Source organism: Hemibagrus wyckioides, linkage group LG26 (genome assembly GCF_019097595.1).
Source record: "Hemibagrus wyckioides isolate EC202008001 linkage group LG26, SWU_Hwy_1.0, whole genome shotgun sequence".
Taxonomy (NCBI): Eukaryota; Metazoa; Chordata; class Actinopteri; order Siluriformes; family Bagridae; genus Hemibagrus; species Hemibagrus wyckioides.
Window position 1 is genome coordinate 16,924,181 of NC_080735.1, and position 18,491 is coordinate 16,942,671.

Sequence of the window (18,491 nt, forward strand, 5' to 3'; positions counted from 1 at the left end):
CTTACCAGACTCATAAGCATCAACAATCTGCTTTCTGACGGTCTCTGAGAGCTCTTTGGCTCTCACCATGGTGATATCTCTCACTTCAACAATTAAGAGCAGAGCAAGCTAAATGTCTGAGGGTTAAAATAAGGCAAGCCTCCTTCAAAATGCTCTGTAACAATGTCCTAATAATTTGCACCTGATGTGGTACACCTGTAGGTCATTTTATTCATTTTAAGTACAAATAGATGTGGGGGTGCCCTTATGTTTTCCTCATGAGAATTTGTATTATTTAAAATTTCATTTACATTTTACAGATCATTTAAAAAATGGTTTTATTTGTTTAGTTACATTACTTGAATCTTTCAATATTGTTGAAAATGAAGATCAAATGCCCATATGTTAAGCATATGTTAAAAAAAAAACACAGGCTTTCAGGGGGTGTTCTAATAAAACCCATCTGATACTCTTCGGGTTGGTGGAAATGCAGATTCTTTGTCTCAACCTACAAAGCCGCTAAAAGACTTGCAGCAACTCACTTCCTTTCAGAGTTGGGTTCTGTAGTCCGTCCTGTAAACAGCAGACCTTTTTGTCCTTGAAAAAGAAAAAAAAAAACACTAGCAAGATGATGGGATTCAAAGGGATCCTGAAGATACTTATGGTCATCTTCAACATTGTGATCTTTGTAAGTCACGTTTTCTTGAATACCATGGTTGTTTTTTAATGTGTTAATTGAATGACGATTGTTTATATCAATATGTAGTGTTAGCAGTATTGGTATTTACAAAGTATTAATATTAGATCAGACCAAAGTGTGTTTATATTTAATATAAGACTATTAAGTCTGTTCTTCGAGAGGCTGTCTGAAGAATACACCGGCCAGAGTAAACCGCAACAACTAATACTGAAACTGAAAACATGTGGTTCGGCTAAATGTATTGCAGGTTTGTATCTACACCACATTTTCTACAAAACAGGAAAAGATTTTGTCATTTTGTCTAAACCTATTTTCAGAGAACTACATGCTAAATAAATAAAGGTATTGTCTTTAGTGGATTTCAGACTTTTGTACTAGTGAATGTCTTGGGTCATGCAGTAGACCTATTTTGACCTGCATAAATATTCATCTTCCTTGAACATTTCTGCATTTTGTAGTCTTACAACCTGAAATTGTCATTGATGTAGTCGATGTCTAACATCTAAAAGTTCTTTTTAAATTGTAAAACAGATGAATAAAAAGAAATTAAACAGATTAAACAGTGGATATTCCTGTAAGCTATACACATCCTTTGATCTTGACGTTTTTGTCCGTTGTTCTTAGCCAAATTGCTGAAGATCAGCTGTATCAGATAGAGATTCATACTGAGATCTTGTCCTGTTGGACATCACTTTCCCAGAGGAAATGGCCTTGACTTCATCTTGCCCTTTATCCTGAGAAATTCCTCAATCTTTGTGTGTGAAACACCCCCACAGAGCATGATGCAACCACCATCATGTTTCACAGTCAGGGTTTGTGTTGTGTTTGTGATGTAGATCTATGACATATAATTCCAGTCCATTTCTGTTATCTCAGTGAGGATACGGCAAAAACTAGACTCCTTGTTTACATTTACTAAGTGCTCTTTCTTAGTTTTACTAAGAAACACCACAGTTCCCCAGACACGTCTAATCCCCCTCTCTTTCACCTCTCTGTGTTCTAATTTTGTTTTTGTTTTTTTTGTTTTTTCTATTCTTATTTGGTGTCTAGTTTGCTGGACTGGCATCTCTGGTCATCGGATTTCGGGTCGTAATTAACAAGAAGAATGCATTTGGAACGGTGGATAACATTGAAGAACTTTCCCCACAATTATCATATCTGGCTAACGCTGGCTACCTGCTGGTGGCTGTTGGGGCTGTACTCACCTTCATTGGCTTCCTGGGCTGCTGTGGAGCCTTCTGGGAGAATCAGTGCATGCTCATGATCGTGAGTGTCTTTGTTTCTTAGTCACAAGTTTCACAGATGGCTGCCCTGATAATATTCCAGCTTAATATCCACACAATTGGCTGATTGACCACATTTTCATGTATGGAGGGATGTTTTCCCACTCTTTTAATGTTTATATTCAGTGTCTCATGTCCTTACAGTTTTTCAACATCATCTTCATTGCGTTTGTGGTGCTGGTGACTGCAGTCGTACTCGTTCTGTTTAACAAGCCTAAAGTAAGAGCAATGATCCTGAAGATACAGTAGATTATTGTGTAAATTTGGGTTATCATAAAGTATGACTCCGTTCCCAAGCAGACAGTTGAACATTCTATCTAACTTAGTGGTCACCAGTATTAATTCCCTGATTTGGACAAATTTTAATCCTGGCCTCACCTGCTTACAGAAGAATTTTGTTCAATTCCATGTTGTTATTAATTTTTAAATACGTTTATTAACAATTATTAATTATATGTTGTTAAGTTGCATCTGTCTGCACAATTTCCCCAGATTAGTGGCCTTACTTTAGGTCTACTCAAGACCCCATGCTGTATCATTTACCTTGTCTTAAAAAGAAATTAATAATTACCTTATGATTTGGACACCTTAATTTTTTATTTATTATTTATTTTTATTTCCTTTTTATTTTATTTATTTATTTAAATTTTAATTTTGGAAAATGCATGAACATGAGCTGGAATATGCAACAGAATGACATTTGTTATAGCAGGTTCATTTTTCTAAAGATTCAAGATTCAAGAAGCTTTATTGTCATTTCAACCACATATAGCTGAAGCAGTACATAGTGAAATGAAACAACGTTTCTCCAGGACCTGGTGCTACAGAAACATACAACATATAGCTTAAACACAAAAAACAACAACACAGAGTTAGGACAGAGGTTTTTTCCAAGCCACATAAAGTGCAAAGTAATTAAAGTTCCAGTGTCACAGTTACTATAATGTAACAATTACTAAAAAGGTTTAAAAAAAAATCCCCTTGGGGGTGAAACAAAGGAAAACAAAGGAATGGGGAAAAATGACCTCTAATTCTGGTGATTCACGCTGATTTCATATTCTAGTCAAAGTGTGTCATCGGTAACCTCAATTCATAGTTAAGAAATCCAAACCATCCACTTAACAAAGACAAGCAGAAAATCACTTCCCTTTTCGAAACCAGAATGAAAGTTAATTGAAAACATACACAAGCTATATGCCAGGTCAGCTAGAGATCTACATATATATATATATATATATATATCCGTAGGTAAAAATGAAGGAGTGTTTTTTGTAGAGGTGAACATTGAAACGTTTTCTGTTTCCTTAGGCAGAGAAACTGCTGAATAACATTCAAGAAAAAGTTACTAGGAGCATCCAGAAGGGCTACGGTGAAAACGACATCATCAACACTATGTGGGACGAGACGATGGCTCTGGTATTCACCATTCCATGTTTATGTTCTGTTTTGGGCTGGGGCGTTTGACTGTATGGATGATACTAGCTAGCACTGTGAACGACACCAACATGATGCCACTAAACGGTGATAGCGCAACTTAAGATTCAAGATTCAAGAAGAATTATAATCATTTACAAGTTTCTGAATGGTCTTGTGTACTATTCTGTTCCATATACAGGCCAATCGTGAATCTTTTTTAAAATTTATGTGTAGCTACAAACATTTTAATTTTCATTTCATTTCATTGTCTGTACCACTTATCCAATCTATCCTCGGGTCACGTTGGGGGCTGTGCCTATCCCAGGCATCATTGGGCTAACCACTAAGCCACCGTGCTGCCTAGCTACAAACATGAATATGAAAAATCACTGCCATCCAGTTTACTAACACCATTGACATCCCTCACCCTGTCTAATCTTCAAGAAGAGCCCACAGCGTCTTGAAACACTTCTTGTCAACCTCCTCCCTACTGCGGACTTTGCTGCATGTGTCAGTCTCATATCAGTGTCCTTTAGCAATCCAAGATCTAACGTACGTTTCTGGTTTAAATTTGCATAGAAGTAGCAGGGTTAAAATTGTCTTTATATTAAGAGAGGCGCGGCTTAATGTGCATATCAAATTCATCTGAGAGAAGCCTCATTCGCATTCTGCGCTGGAGATGGGAATTGTATTTATGCACTTAAATAGGTCGTTGAGTCCACTTGAGACCTGTTGCCCATTACTGTCCTTGTACTCTCTGTAAGCATGCAATACAACTCTGGGACAGTCTATTCGAAAATGCTCGCAACGGGACTCAACTTCACTTTCCCCGAATAACGGCCCGGTATTTTCAGGCCAGTACTGTGGGCAGAGCACTTTCAATTCATCAATCATCCTGCTGTATCTGGCTGTTTCAACTTGTCCTCGTCGTCCACCTATACACAACAAACGTTCCTCTACATTCCTTGCAATAGCCTTAAAAAATTCCTTCTGATCAATCAGTCTGTCACTAGATTTCCCCACATTCTGTGTGACACCATGGAAGCAATTCTCTTGCATTGCCCTCTGGCTTATTACTGTATGTCGCCCAGGCTGATCTGACATAGCGTCAAACACTCCCATTTGTCGTACTACTGATTTTTGTGCATCAATTATCGTGCATTCTCTTTTTTGGAGTTCAACTGATAACTCTGAAAGTTCCTGAAGGGCATCAAACATGAGTCCCAAATTGTTAATGAAAGCCTGAGATGATATACGCGCGATGAGACCAGCATAGGTGCTGCGGGTCACACTGTCGCGTGGGGAATCAGCAAGTGCTTACGGAGAGCAGGGTAATTGTTCCACACAGCCTCAACAGTTCTGAAGCTTGATGCGACCCACCTAGTGTTTAGAATTCTCCCAATTTTGCACAGCTGAATGTCTAGACTTTCTGCGCATTCTTTCAGTTCCATTCTATTTTTGTTGGATGTGTGATATAGCGAGTAAAGTTTATCCATGAGGATTTTGAAATGATCAGTTGCTCCAATTGCTTTGAGTGTGTCACTCACAGCAAGCTCGAGTCTATGAGCAGTACAACCGGTGACACCAACCAGTGACACCAGGGAACAGGGCCTGCATTCTACCTACTACCCCACTTTTATGTCCAAACATCACTGAGGCTCCATCAGTTGTTATGGCAATCAGTTGCTTGGAGAGAAATTCCTTGGTAAAGTTGTAAGAAGGAAAGAAGGCTGTGAACAATTCCTTCAGCACTTAAATCGTCCAGTTCCACTAGATCCACAGATATATCGGCAGGTAGGTCCATGTCTTGTAACTGCAGTCTCGTGTAAATGATAAGGGCACATTTTTTACTTAAACTTGTTGCTTCGTCAGTAATAAGGCTAATTTTGGGGGCACTTTGCACAATTTTTTCAAACAATGAACACCAGTTCCTGAATACTGGTGCATGCTACATTAGAATGTAAGATACGCCCCATATTGATGCCATTTAATTCTTGGCAGTCTATTTCCTGCTCGAATCCATGGGCAGGTCTATTGTGTTTTGCCTCTTTGTAAGTTGTTCGAAATACTCTTGCAGTCGTTTCAATCTGTTCAGCCTGTGCATTAACAACACTCTGTATAATTGTATTCTGACTGGCTCTTTGCAAAACGCTTTCTGCTGCCATATGTGATTTAGTACGACTGTGCTCAAACACTTTTTTACGATGTGCCCGTTGCTGTTTTGTTTTATCTGGAGCCGTGGATGTCACCACACAACTCACCCACTCAGATGCTAATTTCATTCCAACCGTTTGGTCTGGTCCAAACGATCCCACACTCTGACGCGCGGCAGCCCAGTATTTGATTTTGCATAATCAGCCACGGATATACAACTTGCTTGTTCTTCAGCTGTTCTTGAGACCAAATATCATTTATCTGATTAGTGGATTTTTCTCTCACAGACAACGTGGTTGCGTCCTCCATGATTTCTGACTGGTTTAACTCTTTCTGTCTCCCGCTATCCTGATCCTGGTGTGCAGCTCCATCTTCTCGGGATCTCTTTTGATCAGGCACACCATCAGGTTTACTCGTGGATTTAAAAAATGAAAATATGCTTGACTGTCTTTTGACATTTTAAAAATATAATTATAATTTAGATAAACCAATATATCCTTCTTTCTTTCTGCAGCCCACTGCGCGTGAAACAATAATCACCAACCAGTGAGAGTAACTGTACTTAAGAAAGCTGACTGGTCAAAAAAATATAAGCGTATTTGCATAAACCCACTCAGCCTTGCTCGCTGTGTTTCACTCACTTATACACACACCCTGTCAGGTCACCAGGCACAAGTTAATGCCGGATCTATTAAAATAAATACCGGAACGCAAAACCGGAACAGGGTCCGGCAGGATCAGGCTCAAATTAAGCACTGCTTCCACTATTCTTTCCCATAGCTTCATTGTATGGCTCATCAACTTTATCCCCCTATAGTTGCTGCAACTCTGCACATCACCCTTATTATTAAAGATCAGGACTAATACATTTCTTCTCCATTCCTCAGGCGTCTTCTCACTCTCTAAAACCCTGTTAAGCAAACTAGTTAAAAATTCCACTGCTGCCTCTCGTAGACACTTCCAGACCTCCACCGGGATGTTGTCAAGACCAACTGCCTTTCCACTCTTCATCCTCTTCAAAGCCTTCCTGAATTCATCCTTTCTAATCTACTTTCTGCTCCACAGAGTTCACCCCTTCTACTCTTCTTTCCCTTTCATTTTCCTCATTCATCAGCTCTTCAAAGTTCTCCTTCCTTCTCCTCTGTACACTCTCCTCACTTGTGAGCACCTTTCCATCTCTATCCTTAATAACTCCTAACCTGTACAAGTCAAAAAAAGTATCTAAATTAGGCTTAATATTTTAGTTCAATTGAGAAATGGGACTAATTTGCCATCAAGTAGCAAAAATCAGTGTGTGATCTAAGGTGTTCCTTAACTTTCATAATAATTTTCATAATTCAACTACAGCTGATCTAATCTAATCTTCTGATCTACTTAAATGAGCATGATGAACCAGGTTAGAGTGCTTTTCTTACTTTAACAAACAATATAATGGTTGATACAGTATTATTGTATTATATATCACTATTCCCAAGCTGAATTACCAGGATTAAGAGGTGTGTGTGTGTGTGTGAATTCTCTCGCAGTTGAAATGCTGTGGATACAATGACTACACCGACTTCACTGGTTCCCCATATGTAAGACATAACTCACAGTACCCCCAATTCTGCTGCTCTACAGGATCCGGGAAGTGTGATTTTGGAAAAGCAGAATCACAGGTACACCTTCTGATTCCGCTCCATCAGTCTGATCACAAACCTATTCATACACTATAACCTTTATACTGTAAACTTTAACACATGATCAAGACTTTTCCTCCTCCTAAATCTGCTGATCTGATTAAGGATTTGACCTCTTATAGAAATCATTTTAGGCTGCAACATATTTGTCCCGTTTATTTTCACATGTCATTTTCTTTGCAGAAAGTGAACGGCTGTTTCAATGTTGTGGTGAAGTTGGTGAAGAATAACTGTACTTTGCTAGGGGGCATAGCTGTTTGTGTCGCTGCTATAGAGGTACAGAAACCTTAACACCACATTGAGCCAAATTTTGGATGTTCAGACAGAACTGACATGTACAGAGCTGGATTAGAGACAAATGTAGCACTGCATCCTTTCACATTTCTAGCCAATGTGTTTCATCTTCCCTCACATGATAACTGTCAGGGGTTTTACATGGAAATTACATATTACAAATATTACATTTAATGCTTATATTTTTGTTTTGTCTCTTGTTTTACAGGTCGGCTCAATGATCGTGTCTTTTATGTTGATTAATAAAGAAAATTTTAAACATGTAGATGTGTCATGCGTAATGCAATTGTGTAAGTAAATATTGTTTAACTTAATTGGCTACTGCACATGTACGATGTGAACACACACAAGTGTTGTGCATTGTTTAGCGAGATGCCTGGCTATTTGTGTTATTAATCTAAGCAACAAAGGCCACAAAATGTAACTAATGTAGTAGCTGCAATGACCTCTCAACAGACCATGTGATCATCTAACAGGATGCAGTAATGAAATCGGTGCACGGTTATCCCACACCTTATAAATTACAATGTTTTATTGTACTTCTGTTATGTTTCATTAATAACTTCATAAAAAATTTTGTTTTTAACAAAATGGGGCAAATGCATTTCTATAGGCCTGTGAAAAAAAGGCTTCATATATTTTATATACTGTAGTTTTATTTTTGTTTAAGTGTATTTATTTTTCCATCTTTTTTTTGCAAGCTTTCTCTTTATCATTCAACCGAATGGTGCTACACTCGAAACAGGAAGTATAAGTATTATACAGGAAGTATAAGTGTGATGGAGTTGAAATTTGGCCATGCTAATCTGTAAGTCAACGTCTAACGATGACTGGGTTACATGAAAACATGGCCACTATCAGCCAATCAGCTTCCAGCAGGGATTTTACACTATAAACTCACCGATTGATTTGTATTATGGTTTTATTTGCACGTGTCACTTAGATAGATTATCACAAAGACGTATTAAATGGGTCATTTTGGTGTTACAGGACCATTGAGTCCTCACACTTTTTCTCTGGTCACATTCAATTCCTGTAAACAGCACATGGACCATTGCATTAAAGCTTTACAGTTTGTGTGTCATTATTGTGAGTTGTTGGAATTTTTGTCTAGCCATTTTGGATGAGCTTGAACATCTGATCAGTATTTTGGTGAAGTTTTGGATTTGTGTAATATGTGATGATTTTCTGTTTTTGACTCTGACCCTGCCTTGTTTGCCAGTAAACTTTTGCTTATGGATCCATCTAATGTCTCAGATCCGTTTGTTACAGCTGTTAATGGCATAAAACATAAAGATTTATTTAAATTGCACAATTTATGGAATACAAAATGGAATTGCCACATGCTCCACCAAACTGCCAGAGCAAAGGCCCTTAACCCTCAATTGGTCAGTTGTATAAACATTTGGATAAAATGTACGTTGCTCCGGATAAGGGTGTCTGCCAAATGCAAGAAATGTTAAGCTGAACCTGATTTTTGACACGTTAATGTAACAGATTGTTAAAAAGAAATCTAGGAAATTAGGAAATTTTCTGACTGGGACATGTCCTGTTCCATCACTTCAAATATTTTGGTTTTATTGATCACCCTGAACTTTAACATGTTCTAGGTTTTGCTTTACACATTAAATATATAGCTGAGAATCTTATTGGAAGCTACAGGCCAGTGTTACTATGTCATAAAATGTGAGAGCCAATCAACTTTCAGTATGCAAATGAAGTGTGCAACACAGGCTTCCAAGTGGCTGCTTCATAAACATTAGTTTGAGGAAGACAAAATACCAGAGATGTTTATTATGTAACGCAGATTGCAAATTGTGATATATTTTTGTAAAATCTAGGGATTCCACAATACTCAATATAATATTGAACCGTTCAGTACGACCTCCACGGTTCAATACGCGTATGTGAATCACGTTTTTTTCGGTAATTTCCATGTGTTTTATTACTCACTGAACCGCCTGTTTGTGTTTGCCTGTACTGTATGTCTACATGCTGAGACAGACACGCCTTCCCCGAGTAAATATTTAATCAGTGAGTCCTAAAGTTAGGGGCGGTAAACATGCTTGTGATGCTGGTGTCAGATTTCACACTCTAACCCTGGAGAGCGGTGAAGTGAGACAGAAATATGAGGAAGCAGTGCCATTTTTCAGATCTGTGGTGTGGGAACATTTCGGATTTGCTGTTGACTATGATGCCGATTAAACAAAAATGCTAAACAAAAAATGACTGTGTGCAAGCACTGTTACACACTGTTGGCTACTCAAATGGAAATACTTCCAACATGACCGCACATCTACAGCACCATCAGGGTTGCACCAGGAAGGGCGAAAAACATTGCCAAATTAAATTATGCGAATCATCAGTACTCTGAATTTCATAGCAGATCGGTCGAGGCCCGGGTTAACAATGACCACAATCGGTGCCATTGACCAACAGGGTAATGGTGGAAATTGGGCTACTGTTGGTCAAAGAAGTAGAGGAGGGAGGAGAGTGCATAAACAGAGAGAGAAGAGAAAAGGTAAGAGTGTAGGACTGATAATAGGAACTCTGAATGTTGGTACTATGACAGGAAAAGGTAGAGAGCTGGCTGATATGATGGAGAGAAGAAAGGTGGATATACAGTGTGTACAGGAGACCAGGTGGAAGGGTAGTGAGGCTTGTGGTACTGAAGGAGGAGTTTGTGATGAACATTCTGGAGGTGAAGAGAGTGTCAGACAGGGTGATGAGTCTGAAGTTTGAAGGGGTTTGAAACTTGGGTGATGGTGAATGTTGTTAGTGGTTAGAGTAGTTTGTGAGTTAGAGGAGAAAGAGAGATTTTGGAGTGAATTAGATGAGGGAGTATTCCCACAGGTGAGACATGATGGTGAGGGGAACACAGGTGATGGGCAAGTTTGGAGTTAAGGAAAGGAATGTTGTAGGACAGATGGTAGTGGACTTTGCTAAGAGGATGGACATGGCTGTGGTTAACACGTATTTTCAGAAGAAGAGCATAGAGTGACATACAAAAGTGGAGGTTGGAGCACACAGGTAGAGTACATCCTATGTAGAAGAGTCAAGTTGAAAGAGATTAGTGACTGTAAAGTGGTAGTAGGAGAGTGTGTAGCCAGACAGCATAAGATGGTGGTGTGTAGGATGACTTTCATGGTCTGTAAGAAGAAGAGGTAAAATTGGTGAAAAACAAGTGGTGGAAGTTGAAAATGGAGGAATGGTGTGAGGAATTTAGACAGTTGAGGCAGGCTCTGGGTGCATTCAGAGGAAAGCATTCAGAGGAAGAGGACAGGCAAGAAGAAGTGGGACATGGACAGGACTGAAGAGAATAGACAGTAATACAAGGAGTTACAGCACAGAGTGGAGAGGGAGGTGTCTAAGGCCAAGCAGAAGGCATATGACGAGTTGTACACTAGGTTAGACACTAGAGACGGACAGAAGGACTTGTACAGGTTAGCTAGGCAGAGGGATCGAGATGGGAAGGATGTGCGGCAAGTTAGACTGATTAAGGATAGAGATGGAAAGGTGCTCACAAGTGAGGAGAGTGTACAGAGAAGAAGGAAGGAGAACTTTGAAGAGCTGATGAATGAGGAAAATGAAAGGGAAAGAAGAGTAGAAGGGTAGAACTCTGTGGAACAGAAAGTAGATAAGATTAGATAGGATGAAGTCAGGAAGGCTTTGAAGAGGATGAAAAGTGAAAAAGCCGTTGGTCCTGACGACATCCCGGTGGAGGTCTGGAAGTGTCAAAAACAATTCAGAAACAATTCAGGTTGGCTGAAGAATGTACAGTATTGCAGATACAACCACAGCAGCGACACTCACATATGCTGTCTGAACTTATGTTGTACAAATTAAATAAATAATAATAATATACAATATGACAACTGTGACCGTATAGTGGTACTTAAAGAATAGAAAGAAAGAAAACTTGAGTGAAGAGGTGAAGAAGGTAAAGGAGTTTAAGTACTTGTGGTCATCAGTCAAGAGTAATAGATTGTGTGGGAAAGAGGTAAAGAAGTGAGTGCAGGCATGTTGGAATGGGTGGAGAAAGGTGTCGGGAGTTCTGTGTGCTGGAAAAATATTGGTGAGAATCAAGGGGAAGGTGTACAAGACAGTGTTGAGACTGTCCATGCTGTATGGTGTAGAGGCAGTGTCAATGTGGAAGAGACAGGAGTCAGAGCTGGAGGTAGCAGAGCTGAAGATGATGAGGTCCTCTTTGGGAGTGACACGGTTGAAAAGGAATAGGAACGAGTACATCAGAGGGACAGCTCATATTAAACGTTTGGGGGAAAAAGTTAGGGAGGCCAGATTAAGATGGTTTGGACATGTTCAGAGGAGGGAGAGTGAGTATATTGGTAGGAGAATGTTGGACATGGAGCTGCCCAGGCAGGAGGCAAAGAGGAAGACCAAAGAGGAGGTATATGGATGGAATAAATGAGGATATGAAGCTAGTGGGTGCAAGTGTTGAGGATGCAGAAGATAGGTGGAGAGAAGGAAAAAGGGAAAAGCCGGAAGAAGAAGAAGCAAATACAACAATGACAATAATCCCAACTGTATATCAGTACGCTGAATCTGTACAGTATGCCAATCTGGCTATGGTTATGTCCATATTTTTCAGACAGTCTTTACCTATAAGCCACAAATAGGTACAAAATACAATATACAATAAAACAATATGACTTTTATCACAAAAACAAATGATGCGTTCATTGTTAAATGTGATCTATCTATATTGCTTGGGATTGAGATCAAGAAAATTTGTGTACAAAAAATTTTCATGTATGTTCTGTTTTGGGCTGGAGCGTTTGACTGTATGGATGACATAAACTAGTTTACATTAATAAAATCTTCTGGATTACACATAAATTTCATTTAGGGGGAACACAAACTTTTTACTGTTTCACACAGCAACTCGAATTAACATGTGTAACAAACATGGCTAATCCTGATCTATGCTACCAACTTCAACTACGCTACATTAAACTCTTTCACTTAAATATTCATAATTACAAGTGAGAAAATGTCATTAAAGATACACACAGAAAAATCAGACTAAAAGGTTCCTAAAAATCTTTAAGAACCTCTCTTCATGCTATCACTGCTAGTGACCCAGCTATCTTAATGCTAGCAAAGGAGTTGCATTGCCAGTTGTAGATGTGAGTGGAATCTAAATTCACTATATAAATGGAAATTCTTCATTGTTTTTATGAAAGTATTTCACACAAAAAAAAAAACCCAGTGTTTTATGATCTCAATAAGCTAGCTTAACCCCTTTTGTTTGTGGCTGAAGTGAGTTTAGATGTGAGAAAACACACAACACCCAAAAACATGTCTAGATCATGTGTTAGGTGGATGTGGGCAAACTGTCTCAGGGGCTACATGAAGACATGAAGGGCTACATACTATATGCGTGAGAAATTTTATTTAGTCCAAACTGACACTCAGTTACTGCTGTACTGTAGGAATGAAAAGAAATGCAGTTCAACCCTTTTTTCTTTGTTTGCTTAAAATTACTATTACATTTTTATTACACCTTTTATATGCTATGGTATAGAAGTTTCCAGCATCTCTGCCCTAGTATATATCACTGGATACACACACAAATATGACAACAAATGTGCTGAAACATTATTTAGGATCAATTCTCATTTAATATCCATTGTAAGCCATATTTACAACTTTCAAATCATCTTAAACTATTAGTACATATTCATCACCACGAAAATGTGTGTATTGAAACACTGGGAGAAAAAAAAGCCACAGTTTGACCGAATATAAAGTAATATACTGTTCTGCAGGCTACAGCACCATCTGGATTTTGCTTGAAATGCATGAGATGAGCCATCCATCCATTTTCTATACCTGTTTTATTCCTAATTAGGTTCACAGGGATCTGCTGGAGCTCAGCACACATTGGGCAAAAGGCAGGGGTACACCCTGGACAGGTCACCAGTTCATCACAGGGCTACACATATAGACAGACAACCACACACAATCTAGAATTACCAATCAACCTAATGTACATTTTTTTGGACTGTGGGAGGAAACTGAAGTACACCCAGACAGGCACAACATGCAAACTCTACACAGAAAGGGCCCTGCCTGTTCAATCCTGGGCTTCGAACCCAGGACCTTCTTGCTGTGAGGCATATTTTGATCCTGGGATTCAAACCCAGGACCTTCTTGCTCTGAGCCAACAGTGCTAACCACGAAGCCACCGTGATGCCCTGAGACGAGCCATATTGGGCTAAAATGTCAAACATGATGATATTAAAAACACTTAAATTACGTCCTCTATCTGTTCTATCTGGTCTCCTATATCTGGTCTACATCATTCCGAAAAAAATAAATAAATAAATAAAAAACGCTTGAAAATATTTCAATTCACAAAGCATTATCCTTCCTCCTCTCCTCCATCAGCTAAACGCATTATTAGGCTAGATTATCAATAGCGTTAGATTAACATTCACTAATCCGAATATACAGGATAATAAATGTACACAAACATCAAACAAACATAGCTACTAGCCCACATGTTTTATGGGACTGCATCAGGCTTTAAATATAGTGTTTGTGTGTGTCAAATGTGAAATGGAACTTTACAGACAGTGAGATTTCACCATAACACTAGTTTTGAGATCTACTCATTTATTCCTTTATTTTTTTCCTTTAATATGTCACCCATTTTGTACATGTTGTGTGTTAGACTCTTCTTCTTCTTCATCTTTGGGCTTTTCCCTTCAGGGGTGGCCACAGCGAATCATCTCTCTCCACCTATCCCTATCTTCTGCATCCTCAACACTTGCACCTGCCTGGCAGGTCCATGTCCAACATTCTCCTACCAATATACTCACTCTTCCTCTGAACATGTCCAAACCATCTTAATCTGTCCTCCCTAACTTTCTAACCCTTCTCCACCCATTTCAACTTGACCCCAAGTACTTAAACTCCTGTACATTTTTCACCTCTTCACCCTGTAATCTTACTGTTCCATTTTCCTCCCATTCATTCACCCACATGTACTCATGTCTTACTACAACTGACTTTCATTTCTATTCTCTCCAACGCAAACCTCCACCTCTCCAGGTTTTCCTCCACCTGCTCCCTGCTCTCACTACAGATCACAATGTCATCTGCGAACATCATTGTCCAAGGAGACTCCTGTCTGACCCCCTCTGACAACTGGTCCATCACCATAGCAAACAGGAAGGGGCTCAGAGCCGATCCCTGATGCAGTCCCACCTCCACTTTGAAGTCCTCTGTCTGCCCTACAGCACACCTGACCACTGTCCTGCACCACTCTGACATACTTCTCTGCTACTCCTGACTTCCTCATACAGTACCACAGCTCTTCTATTGGCACCCTGTCATACGCTTTCTCCAAGTCTACAAACACACAGTGAGACTCTCTCTGACCATCCCTATACTTATCCATCAAAATTCTCAGAGCAAAAATTGCATCTGTTGTGCTCTTTCTGGGCATGAAACCATACTGCTGCTCACATATTTCCACTACCTTCCTTAACCTAGCTTCGACTACTCTTTCCCAGAGCTTCATTGTATGGGTCATCAACTTTGTCCCCCTATAGTTGCTGCAACTCTGCACGTCACCCTTATTCTTAAAGATCAGCACTAATACACTTCTTCTCCATTCCTCAAGCATCTTCTCATTCTCTAAAACCCTGTTAAACAAAGTAGTTAAAAATTCCACTGCTGCCTCTCCTAGACACTTCCAGACCTCCACTGGGATGTTGTCAGGACCAACTGCCTTTTCACTTTTCATCCTCTTCAAATTCCTGAATTCTTCCATAGGGTTAGGTTGAACCATAGGGTTCAATATGACATCGGTCCACCCTTTGCAGCTATAACAGCTTCAACTCTTCTGGGAAGGCTATCCACAAGGTTTAGGAGTGTGTTTATGGGAATTTTTGACCATTCTTCCAGAAGCGCATTTGTGAGGTCACACACTGATGTTGGACGAGAAGGCCTGGCTCTCAGTCTCCGCTCTAATTCATCCCAAAGGTGTTCTATCAGGTTGAGGTCAGGACTCTGTGCAGGCCAGTCAAGTTCATCCACACCAGACTCGGTCATCCATGTCTTTATGGACCTTGCTTTGTGCACTGGTGCACAGTCATGTTGGAAGAGGAAGGGGCCAGCTCCAAACTGTTCCCACAAAGTTGGGAGCATGGAATTGTCCAAAATGTCTTGGTATGCTGAAGCATTCAGAGTTCCTTTCACTGGAACTAAGGGGCCAAGCCCAGCTCCTGAAAAACAACCCCACACCATAATCCCCCCTCCACCAAACTTTACACTTGGCACAATGCAGTCAGACAAGTACCGTTCTCCTGGCAACCGCCAAACCCAGACTCGTCCATCAGATTGCCAGATGGAGAAGCGCGATTCGTCACTCCAGAGAACGCGTCTCCACTGCTCTAGAGTCCAGTGGCGGCGTGCTTTACACCACTGCATCCGACGCTTTGCATTGCACTTGGTGATGTATGGCTTGGATGCAGCTGCTCGGCCATGGAAACCCATTCCATGAAGCTCTCTGCGCACTGTTCTTGAGCTAATCTGAAGGCCACATGAAGTTTGGAGGTCTGTAGCGATTGACTCTGCAGAAAGTTGACAACCTCTTCGCACTATGCGCCTCAGCATCCGCTGACCCCGCTCCGTCAGTTTACGTGGCCTACCACTTCGTGGCTGAGTTGCTGTCGTTCCCAAACACTTCCACGTTCTTATAATACAGCTGACAGTTGACTGTGGAATATTTAGGAGCGAGGAAATTTCACGACTGGATTTGTTGCACAGGTGGCATCCTATCACAGTTCCACGCTGGAATTCACTGAGCTCCTGAGAGCGACCCATTCTTTCACAAATGTTTGTAAAAACAGTCTGCATGCCTAGGTGCTTGATTTTATACACCTGTGGCCATGGAAGTGATTGGAACACCTGATTCTGATTATTTGGATGGGTGAGCGAATACTTTTGGCAATATAGTGTATATCGCTATTCCCAAGCTGAAGTACCAGGAATTAGAGGTGTGTGTGTGTGTGTGTGTGAATTCTTTTGCAGTTGAAATGCTGTGGGTACAACAACTACACCGACTTCACTGGCTCCCCGTATGTAAACCACACCTCACAGTACCCCCAATTCTGCTGCTCTACAGGATCCGGGAAGTGTGATCTTGGAAAAGCAGAATCACAGGTACACCTTCTGATTCCGCTCCATCAGTCTGATACATATATGTCCTTTTTATTTTTCACGTCATTTTCTTTGCAGAAAGTGAACGGCTGTTTCGATGTTGTGGTGGAAAGGGTGAAGAATAACTCTGCTTTGCTAGGGGGCATAGCTGTTTGTGTCGCTGCTATAGAGGTACAGAAACCTTAACACCACATTGAGCCAAATTTTGGATGTTCAGACAGAACTGACATGTACAGAGCTGGATTAGAGACAAATGTAGCACTGCATCCTTTCACATTTCTAGCCAATGTGTTTCATCTTCCCTCACATGATAACTGTCAGGGGTTTTACATGGAAATTACATATTACAAATATTACATTTAATGATTATATTTCTGTTTTGTCTCTCGTTTTGTAGGTCGGCTCAATGATCGTGTCTTTTATCTTGCTTAAGTAATGAACCTGGAATCTTGCAGATGTAAGCACTGACCTCTCACCGGACCATGTGATGAATAATGAAAGCGATGCACGGTTATCCCACACCTTATAAATTACAATGTGTAAAAAAAGAGCTTTTGTTGTAATTCTGTTATGTTTCATTAAAAACTTCATAAAAACAAACTGTGTTTAACAAAATGTTACACTTTGTTTAATTGTATTTTTTTCTTTTGCAAGCTTTTTCTTTATCATTCAACTGAATGGTGTAACACTCAAAACAGCCGTTTCTCAGGAAGTATAAGTGTGATGGAGTTGAAATTTGGCCATGCTAATCTGTAAGTGAACGTCTAACGATGACTGGGTTACATGAAAACATGGCCACTATCAGCCAATCAGCTTCCAGCAGTGATTTCACACTATAAACTCACCGATTGATTTGTATTATGGTTTATTTGCACATGTCACTTAGATAGATTATCACAAAGACGTATTAAACGGGTCATTTTGGTGTTACAGGTCCACTGAGTCCTCACACTTTTTCTCTGGTCACATTCATTTCCAGTGATCAGTATTTTGGTGAAGTTTTGGATTTGTGTAATATGTGATGATTTTCTGTTTTTGACTCCGACCCTACCTTGTTTGCCAATAAACTTTTGCTTATGGATCCATCTAATGTCTCAGATCCATTTGTTCCAGCTGTTAATGGCATAACAAATAAAGATTTATTTAGATCACACAATTTAGGTCACCCAAATGAGGATGGGTTCCCTTTTGAGTCTGGTTCCTCTCAAGGTTTCTTCCTCATACCATCTAAGGGAGTTTTTCCTTGCCACAGTCGCCTCAGTCACCTCAGGCTTGGTCACTTGGGATAACATCTAGGACTGTTTGTCTGTTTATATGTTTGTTGTTTTCTTATGTCGTTTCTCATGTGAAGCTGCTTTGAGACGATGCTCTTTGTTAAAAGCGCTATACAAATAAAATTGAATTGAATTGAATTTAGAGAACACAAAATTAGAAATAATATTCCATACTATCCGTTTTCAATGATCGCTGGACAAAATTCTTTTAATCGTTTCATTTTAAGGGTAGTTTTAAGGTAATATGGAGTACTTTTAAACACTTCCCATGAATCATTACACAATCAGAAAAACACTATTATTGTGTGGTATTACCAATACACTGGTGTGTGTGTGTGTGGCCCGGTGATGGACTGGCAACCTGTCCAGGGTGTACCCCTGCCTTTTACCTAATGTGTGCTGGGATAGGCTCCAGCAGATCCCCATGACCCTAATTAGGAATAAAGTGGGTATACAAAATGGATGGATGGATGGTGTGTGTGTGTGTAGAAGATGCAGGACGTGAAATTTCAGGGCATAA

General features: G+C 39.9%; 1 protein-coding gene across 1 annotated transcript; it reads left to right on the plus strand.

The window, feature by feature from the left end:
- The first annotated feature begins 550 nt into the window (after positions 1 to 550).
- Positions 551 to 17,841, plus strand: LOC131346993 (tetraspanin-1-like). The gene is made up of 6 exons (XM_058380814.1): positions 551 to 667; positions 1,730 to 1,945; positions 3,271 to 3,378; positions 16,569 to 16,700; positions 16,776 to 16,868; positions 17,095 to 17,841. The coding sequence occupies exons 1-6, from the start codon at positions 608 to 610 to the stop codon at positions 17,131 to 17,133; spliced, it is 648 nt and encodes a 215-aa protein (XP_058236797.1). The 5' UTR covers positions 551 to 607; the 3' UTR covers positions 17,134 to 17,841.
- The last annotated feature ends 650 nt before the right edge of the window (positions 17,842 to 18,491 follow it).

Coding starts and splice junctions, on each gene's coding strand:
- LOC131346993 (XM_058380814.1), top strand. CDS start 608: ATGATGGGATTCAAAGGGATCCTGAAGATACTTATGGTCATCTTCAAC. Junction 16,701..16,775: donor TTGGAAAAGCAGAATCACAG/GTACACCTTCTG, acceptor TTTTCTTTGCAG/AAAGTGAACGGCTGTTTCGA. Junction 16,869..17,094: donor TTTGTGTCGCTGCTATAGAG/GTACAGAAACCT, acceptor CTCGTTTTGTAG/GTCGGCTCAATGATCGTGTC.